This window comes from Euprymna scolopes, chromosome 16 (genome assembly GCF_053919585.1).
Source record: "Euprymna scolopes isolate OS-2025 chromosome 16, ASM5391958v1, whole genome shotgun sequence".
In the NCBI taxonomy this organism is placed as follows: Eukaryota; Metazoa; Mollusca; class Cephalopoda; order Sepiida; family Sepiolidae; genus Euprymna; species Euprymna scolopes.
This window is the reverse complement of record NC_136497.1, coordinates 22,091,691-22,113,516: the sequence shown is the minus strand read 5'-3', so window position 1 is coordinate 22,113,516 and position 21,826 is coordinate 22,091,691. Positions and strand designations below refer to the sequence as shown.

Here is a 21,826-nt window from a genome sequence, read left to right as displayed (position 1 = left end):
ACAAACACACACCCACGAAGACATGAACAATAAGATTAGAAACTAGACGATCACGTACACGAATCTCCTTGACACTATTCCCTTTATGATACAATCTCCTTTATGACACCCCACTATATAACATAAGTTGTTCGATAGTAACTTCTGGAACATGGAACAGAATCCTGTTACCACATGCCTGACCATTCCATAGTCAACCTATGTGCCCAACATGTGACAACAATGGGCAGTAACTCAATATAGACATCTGAATTCAGTCAGAGTCTCTCTTTGATGATGCAGAACTTGGTCTTCATGATGTATGACACTGTATAGACTGCAGGCTCACCACCTGTCCTGTGCATTGTAAACTAGTCCTAGCAGAAGTTCTTTCCATCTAAGATTACAAGCAGCTTAGACTCAACTGAGCATTTGACCTTATTGAGAACTTTTTGGGGCTTTCATAAAGCAGTTCTCTTGAACCTTGGTCATGAGTAGCTAGCCTTTGCAACTCTTGAGTGAAGATCCTCACGCGGCGCTTTCTTCATAGTAACCATTCAGACGCCCATCTGTCTCAGAGGCCAGCATTACCTTGTCACATCTTATTTTTTTTTTATTTTGCAGCTTTAACAAGTTCTATCGTGCAGACAAAACATGTAATGATCCTTCATTAGTTTCACATCTTTGTTACAATTCTCCAGATTACATCTCACAGCCTTCAAGATCTCCAAGGAACAATGCTGCAGTAAAGATTTCTGAATATTTGAATCTGGTGAGAATCGTCATCATGCAAGTTACTCTCTTCTAATATTCTGGTGCTTTCTAGTAATCTACGATCCTCAGCTTCCAAACCGCTACCCTCAATATTAGATAAAATCAGCTGTTGAACACTATTAAATATTTCAAATAGTTCTTAAAATAAATGATTATAAATAAATTATCAAATTTATTGAGAACACCTTGTATATACTGCATCATGCAAAAGATTAAGAAAAGGTATCGAATAACAACGCAATTCACACTTACCTCATTTTCATACTGGATCTCAAGAAGTCCCTTGGTTGACGCAAGCTCATCCATCAACTTTTCAGCTTGTTTAAGAATATCAACTCGGCTAACAGTACGCTAAAGAAAGAAATTCATTTTTAAAGATTATATGAAAACCTATTTTATATCAAGTTTGTAATGAGAAACTATTTTAATAATGGAATGATCCAGATTTATCCAAGACTATTTGAAAATTAAAATATCAATGATAGAAATAATATGGTTAATAAAATAATATGGTTTTTAATATTAAGTTTGGAGGTATTTTTTCTCTTGTTACTGTGTATTGTTATTATGCCTTGTTTTCATAATGCCACCATCAACCAATGCCAAAGAAATTAAATAATCCATAATATAAAGGGTAAACATCTGTATGTATATATATGTCTCGCTGAAACTTAAAGACTTAACACACTATAAAGTTGGTATTTTATTTAAAATTTGTACAACTCCAGAAAAATATCTAAAATTAAGCAAAACAACAATTCATTCTTTGGGGATGAAATAGGCATTTATACCATTTAATGTTTTCGAAAAGTTATATTTTCATGTTATATCAAAGGAAGTAACTGACTTTTTTTTCCAGTCTACTCTAGTTATGCGTATGTCCAGACAAAGGAATGGACTGGATAAAGAAAGAGGGACGGAACAAGAGAGGGGAAATGAGAGAGGGATAAAGTTATGTTACACTTTTGCCGGATAGCCCTGCATGTGATATATATAACTAATATGAACCCATATCATACAAACACCTATCTAGCTGATCTATACATGATTTTTTAGAATCTCTACGACAAGCTGATCATTATATACTGTACATGTAACCTAGCCTGTGTAGGGCTGATTTCGTAATAGTACTCCATTAATAATCACATTTCCTTTGTGGTTTATTTTTGTTTCTGTGAAATCTTCAGTTTGTGTCAATCATCTATTTATCTGTATTTGCTCTGTTGCATTCTTTTATTTGAAATAAGTAAAGCCAACATTTGCAGGATGACAACTCTTGTGTTGGTTATCACAGAAGCTGTGTCAACCATGACACTAAAAATTTTCTTTGGAACTTCATGACTTTCATATTTTTTTGATGGCATTTTTTCATAGTTTTATTAGTGTATGTGGCAACACCAGACCCAGGCTTATTTTACCTGTGATCTTATCACAAAGACAGTGCTCATCTTTCCCTTTTATTGAAATAACACAATCTTATACACATTTCACATTACATGTTTGCAATAAAAAATGTTCATCTGTATTTGTTTCAATGGCCTGCAATTCAAAAACCAAACATTTATAGACATATATTCATAGATGGAGCAGAACCCTCATGTTATGCCAGTGATTTTCAAAATATCCCGCATAATACTAACAATTCACAGTATGTTTGTTTCAAAGTGGCAGCAAACATAACTTGGAATTTCCAAGCTTTTATAAAAAAAGATTTTGGAATTTCCAAATATTTGCATGCATTGCAAATCTTGTGTTTCTGAAATATAAGAATTCCAGGCCATTGCCACTTGCAGAGAGTAGAAAATAAACTCAGTTTACTTTTGCTTTCCTTATTTTGTCCTCACATTCCATGAGCATATTTCCAACAAAGTGCAAAGGATTGTTTTCTCAGTCAAAATCTATCTAAAACATTGTTTTCGTTTTTTTTTAGTTCTTTACATCAAGTGACTTCATGCATTGTCTGGGGGCGATTGCCATAAAATTAAAAAAAATAAAAACAGGTGGCTTCATTGGTTTATAAATTTTGGAGAAAAGCTTAAGTTTTATACAAAAGATCTGAATAGTTCAGGTTAAATATTAAAATTTTACAATCCTCAGGTGTCAAAAATATGAGACAAATTGATGTCAATATTTCATGATGCATATTGTAAATAACAAGAAACAACAGTAAATAAAAAAACGAAGTTTTCTGGATTTAATACTTACTCTCTTCCGTTCTAACCTGGGTGCTACCCTGTCACTTGTATCTGTAACTGCAGAATCAGCATTGTTGTCTTGTAATCGCATCATCGCTCGATCACGGTCAAATGAGGTGGCATAGAAGAGCATTTGCCGAGTATCAAAAGGAAAAAGGAAAGGACTGAAAATCAAAAATTTATATATAAAGTTTAATGAGATTATGTGTGACTGTGTATAGGATTCACTCTACAATTAATAAAACCAATCATGACTTATGGAACAGATATTCTAAGCAACATGGTAAGTAATGTGAGCACATTTTTTTGTAAACTTTATACAATACAAATACTCATAATTAGCAAATCAAAACCCTTTTCTTTTAAAGCCTGCAGTAATTTTGATGCCAAACTGTTATTGTTGAAATTGTAGCTGTTCCTAAAATACCTACTTCACAAATTAAAACTATGAAAGTATTTTATATATTTGTATATTCTGTTCAAATTTTTTTTGTATTTCCATGTTAAAAGCAATTACGGTTCGTTAATAGTTAAGGGAAATAACTCTTACTCTTTTAGTAAGAGTTTTTCCTTTCAGTTGATTAGCTATGGCTTATATAGATGTTTTGATAAAGGTAGTTTATTCTCTCTCTCTATATATATATATAGTGTAAAGAAGATTAAATGGAGCATTTTGAGCTAAATATAACTGAAGTGTCTCATATTTAAAGAAATGACAGTCAAAACAAAAACAGATAAATTAAAAATCCCTAGAAATTTTAGATCCACTTCAATGCAAATTAAATCAAAACATCGAATAATTTGAATTGTTTAAACTTAACATGGTTGAATTGTTTTTTTAGAGGGGAAGATTTTTAAAATTTCTTCCAATAGTTTGAAGACTAAAAAAAACTTTAGTTTAAATGAAAAAAAAAAAAAAAAACTGTCACAAATAGAATTTAGCAATGTGGTCAAATTATAAATCGAATTAGAAGGCTTATTTAAATTTTATAAATATAATTTAAAATCATAGCCGAAAATGTGCAGAACATTACTTATATCTTCAGTCTTTTGTTTTTTTTTTTAAACATGTTAATAACAAAGTTGTGACTCAACTTTCCTGACAAGATGATATCCAAATTTCCAATGAAATTAAGTTAATTTTTGCAGCAAAATTATTATAAAAATAAATTAGTATATTATTTTTAATTTAACTATAGACCATATAATTTCTAACAAGCTGTACCTGACACTGATCAATATATTTACTTGTAATTTCTTTGGGTTTTTTTAAACTATGCCATTATTTTTTCTCCAAAATATTTGTTTTAATCAAAGGGAACGAATTCTGTATAAACAAAGACAAAATTATATCCTTTCAGCCATTTGAAAATAATTCTGAATCGACAGTTATTTCCACATTTTATTCTTCCCAGTAACATGCTGTGATAGTCGACAAGAAAATGCAATAGGAAGAGGTGAAATATACATACGATGCAGCAGCAATTTCTGCTAGCCATGCAGGAAGGTTGCCAGTCATGATAACCAATGGATCCTGTAATTGTCTGTTGGCTTTGGCAGTGAGTTTAAAACTAATGAATTCCGATGGTGACAAAATAGGGGACAGATGGGAAGACTCCTGCAAAAATAAACACTAAAACCTTAAATATTTATCAAAATTATGTTTATTAAAGAATATAAGTATACAAATCATTCTCAAGTTTGATAATTTCATTTGTTTCAATCAGAAATGCAGGAAGATAAACAAAAACAAATTTTTATTTTTCCATCTTGATTTCTTTTGATTTGAAAATATTATAGATAATTAGTTTCTTTAAAATGATATTCACATTTAAATAATCATGGGTATTTTTACAAGATCTTTTTATAAAGTAAACAAATGAAATTATTTCTGATATGTTGCGTATAAAGCTGACATTTTTTGTTAACACTTGTGTAGGAGCAGATAATACAGTTATTGCATAAACAGTGATACATTCTACTGGGCAGAGCATAAAATTTGCGGAGACAAAAATGAAACCCAAAACTAATTTAATAATGCATATCTGATTGGGATGCATGTCAAACGATGAATAAGACAAACTTATAATTAAGTAAACAAATACAAGTCTCAATTGAAATAGCAACCATTATACACGACATATCGTCGAAAATAAATTCCACTTATTTTATATACAATGAATTGTATTCATTGCTTACTTATTGCACATAAAATATGAATTATTAGTGAAACTTAAAGTTCTTGTTGAACCGGTTCCATAAATAATCAAATTCTACCTAATTTACAATTTTTTTTTTTTTTTTTTTTTTTTTTTACATAGAGGTCACCACTTATCAAGGCCCGGAAGCCAATCAGGGATAAGGGTTATTGCGTGTGCAGTAATCAATGGGATAGTATCGTAGTAATCGTTAGTATTTTAGATTTGATAAAGTGTTATACTTAAAGGGGCGATTCATATAGATGGGTGTTTATCGTGAAAGATTGGGGGGGGGGGCAAAGATTGGAACTCAGACAAGCACTTGACATGGAAATAATGATAAAACAAAGACAGGCTCGCAACGTCTCTTCTGTGGGAGAGAGGTTGCAGGGAAGAGAAAAGGGCATCACCCACTAAGGCACAAAGTATTTTGTACTCTGTCAAAGCAGGATAGGCTGTATTTAGCAGCCCCAGCCCAGATGTGGCAACAGTACTCCATACTTGGACGTACTTGGCTTTTATGCAGATAGAGAATTGCATCAGTAGTGAGATATCTTCTGGAGCGGTAGAAGGATCCCATCATTTTCCCAGCAACTTGGGCAACAGACTTGATGTATGTGTTCCACTTAAGATCAGGAGTAAAAGTCAAACCCAGAAGCTTGTCAAAACATGGAGCCTCCCCAAGACGAGAGCCATCCATTTCAATTGATGCCAGATGGGGATCAGAGCGTTGATGATATAAAGATAGAAGCTTGGTTTTAGATGCATTAAAAGTAACCAGCCATCTCTTTCCCCACTGTACCACATGCTCAAGATCAGAGGAGAGAGAATCAGAGCAAACTTTGTCATTTACGGCCTTTGATGTGTTGCCATAGATGGTCGTGTTATCAGCATAGATGTCAACGAATTATTTAAGTATGTGTTTTGGGAGATCATTGATGTAGATCAGGAAGAGAGTTGGGCCCAGGATGGACCCCTGAGAGACTCCAGCATTAATACTGTGGGCCTCTGATTGCTGCCCATCAACCACTACTCTTTATGAGCCTATCAGAGAGAAATGATTTAATAATTGAGAAAACATTTCCAGTTATACTGTAGCTGGAAATCTTGTGAAGTAGGCCCTTATGCCATACCTTATCAAAGGCCTTCGATATGTCAAGAGCAATTGCCCTAGAAAGGAAGCCTTTGTCAAGAGATTCACTAATCCTATGAGATCTAGCAGAACGGAAACCATATTGCATGTCACCAAGAAGGTTATTTCTGTTGAGTTGGTTGACGACTTCTCTATTTAATATGAATTCCAGCAGCTTACTCATGACACACAGGAGACTTATTGATCTGTACTGAGAGACGACTTATCACCTGAGTTCTTAAATACAGGGCATACTGATGAGGTTTTCCAGAGTGTTGGGAAGCTCTTCTAAAGGCAACGCTTAAACAGTTTTGTAAGAATGGGGGCAAGTTCTGGTTGAAGCTTTTTCAACACTATAATTGGAATGCCATCTGGGCCAGTTGCTTTACTGGAATTAAGGTTCTTGATTAGCTTGGCGACCTCATGCACAGATATTTGTATGTTGCATAGCGTGTTGTCTGTTATAGGTGGAATTGCAGGGAATTAATGGTCTTCATCGCATAGAGTAGAATTAGCTGCAAAGTTCTTGGCAAATAGTTTGACCTTGTCTGATGCTGACGAGATGAGCTCAGGTCCATTGATGATGGTCAGGATAGAACGCACGCTTCTGTTCAAGATCCTGTTTGCTATTTGCCAAAACTGGTGGGAACCAAGCTGGTAACGTCAGCCCAGATGAAACGTTTACCTCCAGCACCCTTAATAGTGACATGGCCACAAGGATAAACATAGAAACAGAAATTTCCGACATCTCAGGCTACTGTTCACAAAGTACTACCAACCTGGAAAGCAGCTTTTTCTTCACCCTTTGTCAGAAACATAACTCATTAGAAATGAGGACTAAGGGACAAAAAAGGAGAAGCGAGAGTTACTGGAGCTGGCGATAACACATCCACAGTGCATTATCTACTCTCCATTAAAAAAAAAAAGGTAAGAGGTACTTAATATCTATTTATATAAATCCATTGCTCCATTCCCAGTTTAGTCTCCCCTCCCATATTAATGTGTGGATGTTTTTGGCTTTGAGTTAGAATGTTCGAACATTCTAGTTTTACCTTATAAGTAAAATATGATAATGGAACTTTTATTAATTTGTGAGGTCGGGTTATTTTGTATTAATTTAGATTTGAAGAACTCATTTAAAAACTGGTTAAACGATTACTATACTACCACCTTACATTTATTAACCCTTATCCTTACGTAGCCTTCAGGCCTTGATAAGTGGTGACTCCCAAGTAGAATAAAAAAAATATATATATTGTTCACAAAGCAGTGATTTTAATCAATTGTTCTACATATTTAACTTCCAATATAGATAATTAATAAAATTAAAACATGTTATTCACTAGGCAGAGGTCTTTGTTATTTATGTGCGTTCAATGCTTGTTCAACCGTAATCTTGTTAACGGAGTTTGTTAAATTGACATCAGCTAAAGACGGTCCATCTTTCTAAACAAAAGGTTCAAGTACTATATGGGTCTCATTTTTTTTGTTGTGAATTTTACGTTTCAAACTTCATATAATAATTTAATCCAACTCATATTATTATTATTACCTACTCGAACACATATGCCAACTGAAAAGCATTATCATACAGAAGTTCATATCAGAACGATCAAGTGAGATTAAAAAAAATGCCATCAGAGATAATTCTACATAAAAGCAATACAAAAGAAAATTGTTTTAGTTAAAGATTAACTAAAAAATAATTTTTAGAGGGAAAGAAATACAAAAATTTAAAAGCAACTTACTTCATACATGGTTGACCAATATCGATTAAATGCATGTAGAACTCTCAGCAGTGCAATAACATCCAGAGAAAGATCATGTACCGTCACAAATGCTGGCAGTTTGTCAGTGAGGTAGGCATTTAAAGCAGGCACTATCACAGGGCAGTGGCCATCTGCAAGAAAAAGATCTCAGCTGAAATTGATATCATCACTTGACAGTGTCTGGTGGGTACAGATTACAACCAACATCTTAGAATTGTCTGTTGTTGCAATCTGATAGATTGCAAAGTAACTACAACCAGATCTACAGCACCTTATATATTGAAATGGTCATCATCTAAGCTTTAAGTGGTGATGTCTCACTAAAGTATAGTCATTTCATGTCAAAAGATTATTCACGTAAATCAGTATATAATGAATTAGAATTTGAAGAGAATATAAATGAAAGCAAATACAAACCATTCCATAGCTCATCACCACGTCGACTCCGAGTAGAAGACTTATAACTTTTAGATTCAGCTCTTGTTTTTTTGGGACTGGTGGCCGAGACTGTATCTTCCTGATCTGAAGCAGGACGGTACCTTAAAGAGAAAGAAAATGAATTTAAAAAAAAAAAAAAAAGCATTGTTTGGAATTATTTTTCTCAATTCACAAAATTTACTGTTTCCTCTCATTCACATTAATATTTTTCGTTTGCTGCATTTTCTTTTTTCCATGTTACATCATATTAGCTTGAAGTATTATTCCTAAGTGTTCAGGTTATTGGCCTATGGTATTATGTGTCTCAATTTTTAATTGCAGATCAAGATGATATGTTCATTTTAGTAGGGAGGGGGGGGATGTATACACCCTGTTTTTGTTTTTGAAAACTAGAAGCCATTTTAATTTGCCCAGCTCCATTTTGTTCATTTTAAGAGATTTGGTGAAAAATAGATTGAGAGATCACCTACAAAAATTTTGTTCAATTTTTGTGCTGATAATTTCTGTAGTGTTAACTTTGAGAACAAATAGAATAACAGACAAGAAACTTTAAAATACTCCTTTCTCCATTAGTCTAATATTGTGTTTCCATGTTATATACTAAAAGTTTGGTGTAACAGGAAATTTTTTATGTAATTGTCACATTTCCTTGTGTTCCTATTTTATGAAGATTTTCTAAAATTTTGTATGCAAAGAAAAATTATCAAGAGAACATGATGACCTTGAACTAAGCCATTACATGTGTCATATTTAAGTCATGTCTTGGTTTTGTTAAATTCTACTTTGATATCTAAATCTGTTTCTCCAGATATCATACCAGTCACGCATTAACCATTCTTTCCAATGTTTTGCTTATGCTGTTCGTTAGAGCAATAGGATGATAATTCATGGTGTTAGAATGGTCTTTTCTGGGTTTCTGAATCAAAATAGATTCAAGCCATGATTTTGAAAATTTGTCTGCATCATAAATCATTAGGAATGTTTCTGATAGCTGTTTTAGAAAATGTAATATTTTTGTTTTGGGGCTTTTTTAGTTTTGTTATAATGAAGATATTTTGTAATCTTTTTGACTGTTCGATGTACATTCCAAGTTTTTTTGTTTTAAATAATTTCATATATTTGAAAATTTAAATAATTTCATATATTTAAAAATTTAAATAATTTCATATATTTAAAAATTTAAATAATTTCATATATTTAAAAATTTAAATAATTTCATATATTTAAAAATTTAAATAATTTCATATATTTAAAAATTTAAATAATTTCATATATTTGAGATCATGTTGATTAGTTGAAAAGTTTCAACTAAATTCTGCAATTTCATTGATTTCATTTCTTGTACTTTTTCCTGCATTTGGTTTGGTTAAATGGGTTACATGTAGTTTGAGATTTGTTAACATTAAATTTCTCAGATTTTCTTTATCTGAATTTCAATTTTTGAAAATGAAATTTTCCCAACTTTATTTTGTTGATCTTTTTTGTTATGTAACTCTTGTTCAAGCTTGCTGGTATTTTTATAAGTTGTTTGTGATAAACTGAAACATACTAAGCATTATTTTATTACTTTAGAAAGGAGATCAGATCCACATTTAGAAATGTTAAAAATTTTTATGATGTCTTACTCTTGGGGAGAGGTGATAGTCAGGTCATCAAGTTTTGTTTCTGTCTATAGTGGGAGATTTTGAATAGGATGGTGGAGTTTCAGGGGAACTGACAAGCAAGTAGTTCAGTGACATGATTTGATACTGGGAAAATTGTTGATTGCCTATTGTAAACCATATAGATTTTCCATGAAATTGAGGGTTCAAAACAAAAGAATAAGCGAAGTAATAACCCTGTTTAAATATTATAAAAAAATAATTGGGAGAAACCCAAAAAAAACAAACATGATGCAAACGAACGCTGTTAAAATTTCTTAAAATCGGAAAAACAAAAACAAAAGAAAATGCGAACGTGATGAAAAAAAAAAAAAAACTAATGTTAAAACTTCTTTAAAAAAAAAAACTGAAAAATAAAAACAAAAAAACAGCGAACATGAAAAATGGCATAAATAACCCTGGTTCAGTATTAAAACTGTAGTTGTGTTTGTTTGGGGGGGGGGGGATAGATGGAAACTAAAAGTAATAATCCTGTTTGAATATTAAAAAATCGAACAAAAAAAAACGTACAAAAACAGCAAAAAAGGTTTTGGGAGGGAGGTAGGCTTGAACCAGAAGCCTTGAGGTTAATAGTCTGATGACATAGCATGACACCACGAAGGCAGGGACTTTAAAAGAGTTGAAAATAAACGTTTAAAAACCCAGGTTGTTTTCTAGGTCAAATATCACGCCATAGCAGCAGCAAAGAAAACAAATTTACAGCGCGAATTTTGCAAATTAAAAGTATGCCTGCTTTGACCTATTCTGTTATCTCGTTTGCACACTATTCAGCAGAAGGAAAAAGTTTTATTCTGCAAGAGGAAAGGGCTGATGAAATCCCATTCAGCCTGTTTGTAATCATTTCGAGTAATAATGCTTCAGTTTTGGGTAGCAAGTTTAAGCGAATATCAATTATTATCACAAGGTGGTTAGAATTCTTGAGTGGGTTATGGGTATCAGTTACATAAGCTGCAGACAGTATTATCAACAATAGGTAGAGGTGAGGCTTGCTGATTCACACAATCTGAGAGGCAGATCAAGAAAGTTGGTCGGTTGGTTGTTTTCTTTTACGGCATATCAACCCTTTTCGGTTATTTAATACTTTGGGGGGAATAAAACCTTCAGGTTATTACGGATTTCTTCAGATGTTTATTTATGTTGCTTGATTTGGTCCTAGTCTTCAGAATTATTTCATATTGAGGGGATTATTTTGTAGATAGATATTTGCTATACTTGGTTTGTATAGTTTTGTTATATATTGATAATTTGTTTGTTGTGTGTTTAGATGTTTTTTACATTTTCTCATTTCTCGTAGTAAGTGTTTAAATTTGGTCGTATATTCCAATTTTTTTAAGGAAATCCATAATTTTTTTTTCGTTCGACTTCTTGGAGTATTTTCCTAGTTTTCTTTTGTTGAAATATTTTCCTTTTATAATTTTGGTATTTTTACAATCCTCAAATATGTTTTATAGTCAGTAAGTATCCACATTGGCACTTTGGTTGTTCTTGTTTTAATAAATAATTGTGGGTTAGATGTGTATGTCCTATGTGGAGTCGATTTAGTATGACTTCTCTTCTGTTTATTATTATTTTTTTTTCTGTGTCCATTTTTTTAAGATTGGGTGTTATTTTGATGAGTTTGTTTTCTTTGTTCAGATTCCATGATTTTTTGCCATTTCTCTTTTAAATGTTTTTATCTATGGTCATTTATTTATTGTTGACTAGCGGGAGTGGGGGGGGGGGGGGTTAAATAATAATAAAAAAATGTTTTGGTAGGTGAGTATGAGAATCGAACCCGTAGCCTTGAGAATTAATGTGTGAAAAAAAAAATGTGCGATGTTACCATTGGGCCACCGCGACATACAGCGTAGACGTGTTTGAATTTATTTATGTAACTATAAAAACAGGTGTGCGTAATAAAAGTTAACTTTGCTGCTTCCATTTGACCTAATTAAGAAGGTCAAATAGAAGTCACGCAGCGTTTGAGTTTGTTTATCGAAATTTGACTGTCTGATATACAAGATTGATCAAAGCTGATTGCTTCTGGACGTTTTTCCAGGCGCAATGCCGCGAACATGTCCGTTTGAGTTTAGTTTCACTTTATTTATACTAAAAAGCCCAAATAGCAATAATTTTGTAAAAATCGACGTAAATAAATCTATACGCTACGCGCTTTCCTAATTCCTAGATATTATTATATAGGACCTATATACACAGTTTTAAGCGATAGTAACGACCCCGGGAGCATGTGCTCGAAAAGCCTTTTGAAGACGTACACGAAATGGTCACACACATTTTGCCTTTTATATATATAGATTCCATGTCTGTATAAGGAATTCTGAGATTTTTATCTATGGTCATTTTTAGGGATGACTTTGCTGCGAGGTCAGCTTTGTCTCCTCCTTTTATACCTATGTGGCTTGGTATCCAGCAGGGTATGATTTCTTTTCTTTTTTTCTAGATTGTTTATTTTAATCATTATATTTATTATTAGGGGGTTTTCTAGTTTTTTCCCTTTTAGAGCTATTAATACAGATAATGAGTCAGAGAAGATGATAAATTTTTGGTTGTGGTCTTCTGTTATGATGTCAAGTGCCATATCTATGGCAGTTGCTTCGGCACTAAAGATAGATGCTTCGTTAGGTAGTCATTTTCTTTTGGTAGTTTTTCCTGTTATTGCAGCGCTGCCGGTGCTTTTTGTGTCCTTGGAGCCATCAGTGTAAATGTTTTGGTGGTTTGGAAATTTTTCTTTAATTTCTGATAAATTTTCCAGGTAGGTGTCGGAATGTGTTTTTGTTTTAGGGATTTTGTTGAGATCTAGTATTATGTTGGGTTTTTGTATAGTCCATGGAGGGATATCTATTAATTTAGTTTTGTAAATTTTGTTTAGTGGGATATTTGTTTCTTTAATGATTTGATTCATTCGGAGCCCGAAAGTCTTTGTTTTTTCATTTTTGCTGAATAATGTTCTGTACGATGGGTTTAGTGTGCAGTTGTGAGTTGGGTTTAAGTTACAGGATTTTAATTTGATGAGGTATTGTATAGCTAGCTTTTCTCATCTTAGCTTTAATGATGGTTCATTTGCTTTTACATAAAGACTTCCTATTGGGGAGGTGGGGAAAGCACCAAGTGCAAGTCTCAGTCCCTGATGATGTATCGTGTTTAATGTTTGTAGGTATGATTTCCTGGCTGAACCGTAGATCATGGAGCCATAGTCCAATTTAGATTGAATTATTATTTTGTAGAGTTTAAGAAGAGTATCCTGATCTATTCCCCATTTTGTGTGAGCCACCACACGTAGCAGTTGTAGAGCCTGGTTGCATTTTGTCCGGAGCTTTTGGATATGAGGTATGAAAGTAAGTTTCTTGTCAAACGTTATGCCAAGAAATTGATATTCATCTACGACTGGTATTTCATCATTGTGTAGTTTCAAATCAGGGTTTAGGTGTAGCTTTCGTTGCTGACAGAAATGTATGCATTTAGTTTTTGTTTTTGATATTGTGAAGCCGTTTGTTGTAGTCCATTTGAGTATTTTGTTAATTGTTGGAGTTGTCGCTCCATAGTGTTCATGTATTTTGATTGGTAAGAGATCATAAAATCATCGACATACATGGCGCCATTTAACCCAGGATTGAGACAATGGATTATGTCATTTATTTTTATATTGAATATTGTTTGATGAATTCGTATCGGATTTCGTCAGGTCCCTCTGTTGTGTTGCGTGACATTTCTATTGAGTACTGTTATAGTGAACAGCTTGTTGTAGCGTTCCATGTTATTAGATGAAAAATTTAATCTTTTGTTTTGATTTTCTGGAATTGTTTATTATTTGTTTTGGAGTTTTCTGCATAGATTTTGGCCAGTAAATTTGCTATTTCTGTTTTAGTGGTCGTTTTATTTTGTCCTGTTACAAGATGTCTTATAGTGGAGGTTTGAGGTTTTCCAGAGATTTTTCTTACCATTTCCCAAATTTGTTTGGGTTTCGCATTTGTGTTGAATTTATTTACATAGTCTTTCCAGCTTTCTTTTTTGGCTTCTTTTATTGTTCTGCGTGATTTTGCTCTGAGGTTTTTTAAATTCAATTAAATTTTGGGTAGTTGGTGTAGACTTGAATTTTTGTAGAGCTGCACGTCGGAGTGTTATTGCTTTTCGGCAATCTTCATTGAACCATGGTTTATTTCTTGATGCTTTTGCTTGTCCTTTAGGTATGCATTCCTTTGCTATAGTAAAGTGATTACCTTCTAGATCTTGATTTTCGTTTCTTATTAATCTTTTTTTGCATTCTCTTTGGAATTTCTCCCAGTCTGCTCTTTTTAGTTTCCAGTGTATGGGAGTTTCCTCATTCAGAGTGGATGTTTCCAGTACGATTGGGAAGTGATCACTTCCACATGTATCATCATATATTTCCCATGTAAAGTCCGTAAAAGTTTTTGAATCACATAAGCTTTAGTCTATCGATGATCCTGATCCAGTGGCGGGATTTAGATAGGTTGATGTTTTATTGTTTAGTAAGCATAAATTTGTGTTGTTTATGAGGGTTTCCAATGTTTGGCTGGCCTTTGGGGTCTAGCTTTTTGCTACCCTATATTGGGTTGTGGCTGTTGAAGTCTCCCAGCAAAAGGTAGGGTTTGGGGAGTTATTCTATAAGGTCGTTTATTTCTTTGGTATTTATAGTTTCGTTTGGGGGTATGTATATGGAACAGATAGTGATGGTTTTATGTAATGTAATTTGAGTTGCTATTGCTTGTAGTTTTGTTTTTATATTTATTTTGCTATGAGGTATGTTTTTCCTGACGAGTATTGTACCTCCATTAGCTCTGTGTCCAGTGTTGTTGATAAAATTCTATGCTTCGTAGTGTTTCATTTGCAGTTTGTTTTTTTCTTGTAGGAAGGTTTCTTGTAGGCAGGTGGCAGCAGGATCTAACTGTGATATGAGTACCAGTAGCTCGTTGTAATTCGCTTTTATACCCCTACAATTCCATTGTATGATTGTGTGTAATGTCTTGTATTTTGGCTGGTGGTTTGGGTTTTGGCTGTCTACTATTGTTATTCATCTGTATGTTTTGTTGCTTTTATCAGCTTTCTTGCTTCTGGGAAGGTTTTGTAGATACTTGCAGAAAATCATCCACTTCCATTTTTTGTATTGTTTTAGTTTTTTGGTTTGATATCTCATTTGGTGGTATTTCTGATTTAGATCTAGATTGGGAACGTTGTCGAGGTTTTTCGGTCTCCAGGGTTTTTGGCTTGTTTTTTTGGGGGGGGACTTTTTGATTTTTTTTTTGTCTTGACTGCCTTTCTTGGCTCTTGACTTCGATTATCTCAAATTTGTTTTGGTCCTCAACCAGCACCATTTCTGTTTTTTTGTTTATTATGTTGGTTTTCTTTAGTAGGTTTTGTTTTGGTAGGTGAAAAATCTTTGGGTTTAGTAGTAGTAGTAGTATCCGATAAGTTTGGAGTTTCAGCCTCATCTCTCTGGGACTGGGGATTCTCCTTTAGGTCCCATTTAGTTAGTTTAGCTATGTTTCCTTTAATGTCCCCACTAGTAACTTTAATTCTTTCATCAGTTCAATTAGGTTGTTTTGTACTGTCTCTTGTTTTGAGGTCGGGCTATTTGTGGTTTTTACAATACTTGAGTATGTTGGGGAATCTGGTGTGCCCTAAACTAGTCTTCTTGCCTCCGGATATGGTAGATTTTTGGTGTATTTGATTTTTGTTATAAGTTTTTCCTTTTTCCAAACTTTGCATTTCTTTGAATCAGCTGCATGGTTTTGCTTGCAGTTTGCACATTTTGCTGGCATTTCACAGTTTATGTGTTCCCCAATTCCACCACAATTTATGCATGTTAGTGGTCTGGTGCATCTATCTTTGTGGTGGCCAAATTTATGGCAATTATGGCATCGTAATGGGTTTGGAATATAGATTTCTACCTTTTCTATAATATAGCCAATTTTTATTTCTGTGGGAGGTTTGGGAGTATTGAAATTTAAGTTTGTTGGTGTTTGTTGGGATAGTTTGGTTATTTTTTTTTATGCTTATTCTTTTGATTTCTGTGACTCCTTGCTCCTTTAAGGTATTTTTAATTTCTTCTGGCGAGCAGAGTGCTAGTTCTGGGCTCTTTATCACACCCTTTGAAGAATTCAAGGTGATGTGGGGGTAGGCTTTTATTTTGAGGTTGTGGATTGCTGAGAGTTTTTTGGTACTTCTATTAGGAGGATGTTATTTTTTAGTTTTTTGATTTGTGTAGTTTTGGTTATCGATCTAATTTCTTTTTCGATAATGAATGGGGACAATTTGGTGATTGGAGTACTGCCCTCCATAGATTCCAAAACAATGAACCTTGGGAATATTCTCTGTCTAGTTCTATATCTGAGTCTGATTTATCTTCACTTTCTGGATGGGGTCGTTTTATTTTTTTCGAAGCCATAAATTATATTTTTTTTTCTTCATCATCCTTGCTCCTCACCCTCCTCGGAGCCCTAAATTGGGAGATGGTTGGGGGTAACCCATTCACCCAAACACCTCAGGGATACAAGGATGGTATACTCAAACAGTGAGTGTATCTGCTTATGATGGTTTCTTCATTTACTTAGACCCAGCAAGTTATAATAAAGGGGTGTTGTCGCATCAGGTTTCACTATTTGATTGGCCTTTGCCATCACCTTCTAGTATTAGTATATTTTTGTTCTTTAAAGGTGTTTGTGCGTGGTGTATTTGTATTTCTTTTTGTGAGGGTTTGCTGTTATTAGGCTTGGCATGACTAGGCGATTGATCGGGTCGGGCCTTCCCGACCGCCCGTCTAACCGAACTAAGGGCCAAAGTGGAGTGTTGTAGACTCATGGCCACTTGGGTCCGGGTCATGAGATACTCAGCCACCAGGATCCCGTTCTTGAGCATTACGGGTCGCCACTCACAGCCAACAGGTGGCCCCATTGAGGGACTTTTACTCTCTGCAGGGGGGCAGTTGGTGTATTCTAATGCCCCACCAACGGGGTTGGGAAATAGAAAAGGAAAAAGGAGAAGGGAAGGGGAAGGGCAAGGGGGCTGTTGTTTTTTGTTTGTTTTTTGCAGAACATAATTAAGTTTTACAAAAGAGAATAGAAAAACAAATGTAGTGGGATGTCACACATGGAAATGGACCCTTATCTTCAATGGGCTTTCCTGAGACCACAGCTTCATAGATATTCAGCTAATAGTATATTTGTGTGAGACTACTGAAATAGAAGAAATATCCAATTGTCTAACCCACCACCTAAAAACAACAAAAATGTTGATATCTATCCTTCTTATTTCATATCCAATCTTAATGTTTATTAGTAGGATTTAGATGTGTTTGTTCTTGATTATTCCTTGTTGTGATCATTTTAACATGAGTGACACTTTTTTGTTTTTTAATTCAGACTTTAGTTCTGCCAGTGTGCAGTTCTTTATTCCTTATTACTCTCTTTGAGGAATTTAATGATTGGTGGAGGGAGAGGTACATTTCTTTACTGGTTTAACAATGTTTTTGGTATGATTGTGTTAGAGTACATTTTCTAAATCAAAATAATAGTAACAGTAATATGGGGGTTCAAGATTTGGAGCAGGAGTCTTCATTCATGTCTGAAGTGTTAGGTGTGCACCAAAGAGGTTCAAGTTATTTACCAAAAAACTAAGATAAAACATCTCCCCGACAAACCTACTTAGCAATAAAATCTCATTCCTTCACTGTTGAAGTCCCTAACTGCCAGAAAGCTTTCTATTCTAATAGTTTCTTCCCTTGAACAGCTAAACTGGAATTCCCTTCCTGCTACCTGCTCCCCTGACTGTACTGATATGCAGACGTTTAAATGTAACATAAATCAACATCTTGTTAATCTTCCCTAGACATGGTTCCAATTAGTAACTCCTTTCATCCAAGTGGTGATATGCCTTGTTAGGGGTGAACGTAAATAAAAAAAAATTTTAAAAAGTCATTCAACCTCTTAACTCGATCAAAGTTGCATAGATCCTTGACTGCATCACACCAAAAATCAGATATCATTAACTGTCAAAACATTAGAACAAAAAAGATAATATGGTGCTTTGGAATAGATTAGCGGACTCTTCTTTCTCTTTCTGTTGGCTCTGTTTATTAACAGTGACTAAAAACATTCAGACTATCAAAATGATTAAAAAAGCAAATTTCCAAAATTTTTTGAAGAGAAAAAAAATGTTATACTTTTGTACATTTAGTTTTGCTTCGATTTCTGTAAGAATATCAATAAGTGTAAGAAATACTTACCAAATCGTATGTGTTTGAACCCAAATGCCTGCATTGCCAAATGGATTCTCCGAGTCTGTATCAGTTTCACTTCCTTCCTTTTCAGTTGTAAGACTAAACTGTTTAACAGCTTGATATACTGTCATATTATATGGTAACAAATGGTCGCCTATCAAAAATTCTAATCTGTGACGAGCAGTGGCTTGATTGATAAAAACTGCAGCCTGGATAATGAAAAGTAAATTATAAACATACTTAAATACCAAGTGCAGGTATTTTAGAAGTGTTGCAATATTTCTAATAAAAAAAAAAATAGTAACATCTATAGAATTAGGTTCCTCCTCCCCACGAAAAAAAAAAAATTAAAATAATTAGTGCAACTTTACTATAGTGTGTTTCTGAAACGATGCATTTCAGAGAAAAACATTACATACTTACATGTCATTTAGAAATTAGGATAAATTGGGGGGGGGGTCACAAAAGTACAAAAATAACTATAAAAAATTTTTTAAAGGTAAATTAACCCTTTAGAAGATCAAAAACAGATGGAGATAATTGCATTTTAAGTTTTTCATTTAAGTTGCTTTGTCTAATAACATTATCTTTCAGGTCAGCCATCTTGCCTTTTCTTTATATACTGCACGCTTTTTTTCATTCTAGCAAATCTTTTACTGGACTATTTTTCGTAATTTTTGCAATTTATATGAATTTCAAAATGGCACTTAAGTATGTAATAATGCTGTTCCCTGAAATGCCTTTGTCCGAAAATACCCGATTGAGTCAGATGGCATACTATAGTAAAGCTTCCCCAAAAAAATTCATAATTTATAGTATATTTTTTCACAAATAGCAAAATTTTGTTCTTGTCCAGAATTCTTCTTATATTAAAAAACAAAAAGAAAAATCTGTATAATGTATATACCCCTGACAAAACAAAAATATCATATTCCAAAAATTACATAAGATGATCAAATAGTTCTATTTTCATTAAAAAAAAAATCATTTTCAAGCTATGAGAATTTGTAGCCATTCTGTTCTTCAGATGCTGCACTTCATTTTCTTGTTCTCTTTCATTAGAGGCGAAATCCTTCACGACTGAGACAATTTTTATTTTTGTACCTTTTCTCCACGTTAAAAAACGACCCTGGTGTCTAACTCTGTCCCGTGGGGAGGCATAGTAAATAGGTTGATTGATTGATTGATTGATTGATTGATTGGTTTTACGGCATATCAACCTATGTGGTCATTTAATGCCGGAGTCCTTTTTTTTTTTTTTATAACTTTTTTTATTGGGAGAGGGGGAATGACTTTTTCAGCCTTTCCTCCTTTTTTATAAAATTGAACTAAGAAATTAAATGTTGTATTTATACATGGATGTGTATATTTGGGTGACTTTAAATTTCCTTAAATTTTCTTATATAAATTTACTTTCCTTAGGTATGCTAGAATATTTGCTGAGTTGACCTTTTCAAAAAGGTCTTCCATATTGCTTTCTGTATAATATAATTTTCTAGTTGGGGCAAGGTCATCACACCCAACTAGGATATGTTTTACTGTGAGTGTCTCCTGGCATGGGATGCACTCTGGCGCCGATTCTCCATTTAGTATATAAGAATGAGTAAAGTTGGTGTGCCCTATGCGCAGCCGAGTCAGTATCACATCTTCCCGGCGTGATCTCTTGATGTCCGGACATCGTTCCTTAAGTTCAGGTTTGATTGAGTATAATTTGTTGCCCTCTTGCTGACTCCACCGCAGTTGCCATTTTTCCTGTATGTATGCTTTTATCTGGGGTCTAAGATCAGTATGTGGAATCTTAAAATTGTCAGTTGGAAGGTGAGAAGATCTTTTTGCAGCTGTATCTGCCCTGTCATTGCCTTTGATCCCCACATGGCTGGGGATCCAGACAAGAATAATGTTTTTAGTAGTTGAAAGGATATTGATTTTTTCTATTAATTTTGTTGTTAGTGGATTTTCTTGTTTTTGATTTTGTATAGATAATAGGACTGATAGAGAATCTGTGAGAATGATGAAGTTTTTGGTGGTTTCCTCTGAAATTATGTTGAGTGCTAGATCGATAGCTATAGTCTCTGCAGTGAATATAGATGCTTCATTTTGAAGATTTCTCTTCATTGTGGTTTTATGGTACGTTGCTGCACATCCAGTGTGATTGTTGCTTTTAGACCCGTCTGTGTAGATAAAGGTGTAGTCTGAATATTGTAATTTTAAATGTTGAAGTTCGTCGTGGTATTCAATAGGGTTTGTGGTAGATTTGGACTTTTTGTTTAGGTTGAGTTTTATTTCAACTTGTTTCATGGTCCATGGGGGTGTTTTAAGCAGTATGAAGTTGTGAATGCTGGAGATTGGAATTTTCGATTCTTCAATGCTTTCCTTCATTCGGAGCCCGAACGTTTTGATAGTTTTTCTTCTCATGTTAAAGAGTTCTTCATATTTAGGATAGAAGGTACATTGGTATGCAGGGTTGTTTGGGCAAGACTTCAGTTTCAGTAAATATTGAAGGGCTAACTTTTCTCGCCTTAGATCTAGTGGGGGTTCGTGTGCTTCCGTGTATAGACTATTCACGGGGGAAGTTCTGTATGCTCCTAGGGCCAATCTTAGGCCAGTATGGTGAATAGGGTCTAGGCTTTTTATATATGATGTTCGGGTTGATCCATATATGAAACAACCATAGTCTAGCTTTGAGCGGACTAGTGCTCTGTAAAGTTTAAGGAGTGTTTCCCTGTCTGCACCCCAATCGGTATGTGCTACCACTCTCAAAAGATTTACAGCTTTGTTACATTTTTTTTTTTCAGATAGTTTATGTGTGGGATGAATGTTAACTTTTTGTCAAATAAAATCCCTAAGAATTTGTACTGGTCAGTAACGGGTATGGGCATTCCTTCCATGGTTAGGACAGGATCATTATGCATGTTCTTTAGTTTGCAGAAATGCATGCATTTCGTTTTTCTTTTGGAGAATCTAAATCCATTCTCTTCCATCCATCTCATTACTTTGTTTAAGCACAATTGAAGCTTCCTTTCTATTATAGATATATATCTAGATCTACAGCATATTAGGAAGTCATCCACATATAGGGAGCAATCTACCCCAGGGTTAAGGTTTTTTACAATGTTGTTAATTCGGATACTGAACAGGGTTACTGACAGTATACTCCCTTGAGGTACTCCATTCTCTTGTTCTTTCAAGTCCGAGAGAGCTGTGCCAACCTTTATTCTGAACTGTCTATTTTTTAAAAAATTTTCAATAAAAATTGGCATTCTGCCTTTTAGTCCAAGCGCCTTCAGATCCCTTGTAACACCGTACTTCCACACAGTATCATAGGCTTTTTCCATGTCAAAAAGCACTGCTGTTAAATGTTCCTTCCTTACAAAGGCTTCTCTGATGAAGGTTTCAAGTCTGACTATGTGGTCTATTGAACTTCGGTTTTTCCTGAATCCTGTTTGA

General features: G+C 34.1%; 1 protein-coding gene across 5 annotated transcripts in view; it reads right to left on the bottom strand.

Annotated features, from left to right (window-relative positions):
• The window catches only part of LOC145295876 (E3 ubiquitin-protein ligase TRIP12-like), a 279,814-nt gene that overhangs the window by 20,980 nt on the left and 237,008 nt on the right, over positions 1 to 21,826 (bottom strand). For all 5 annotated transcript variants that reach the window (XM_080141617.1, XM_080141619.1, XM_080141618.1 and 2 more), the window contains 6 exons: positions 18,386 to 18,588; positions 8,465 to 8,586; positions 8,027 to 8,178; positions 4,421 to 4,566; positions 2,959 to 3,112; positions 1,006 to 1,104 (listed from right to left, as the gene is read on the bottom strand). In XM_080141617.1, coding sequence (XP_079997743.1) covers positions 1,006 to 1,104; positions 2,959 to 3,112; positions 4,421 to 4,566; positions 8,027 to 8,178; positions 8,465 to 8,586; positions 18,386 to 18,588 — 876 coding nt within the window. The remainder of the gene's footprint in view (positions 1 to 1,005; positions 1,105 to 2,958; positions 3,113 to 4,420; positions 4,567 to 8,026; positions 8,179 to 8,464; positions 8,587 to 18,385; positions 18,589 to 21,826) is intronic.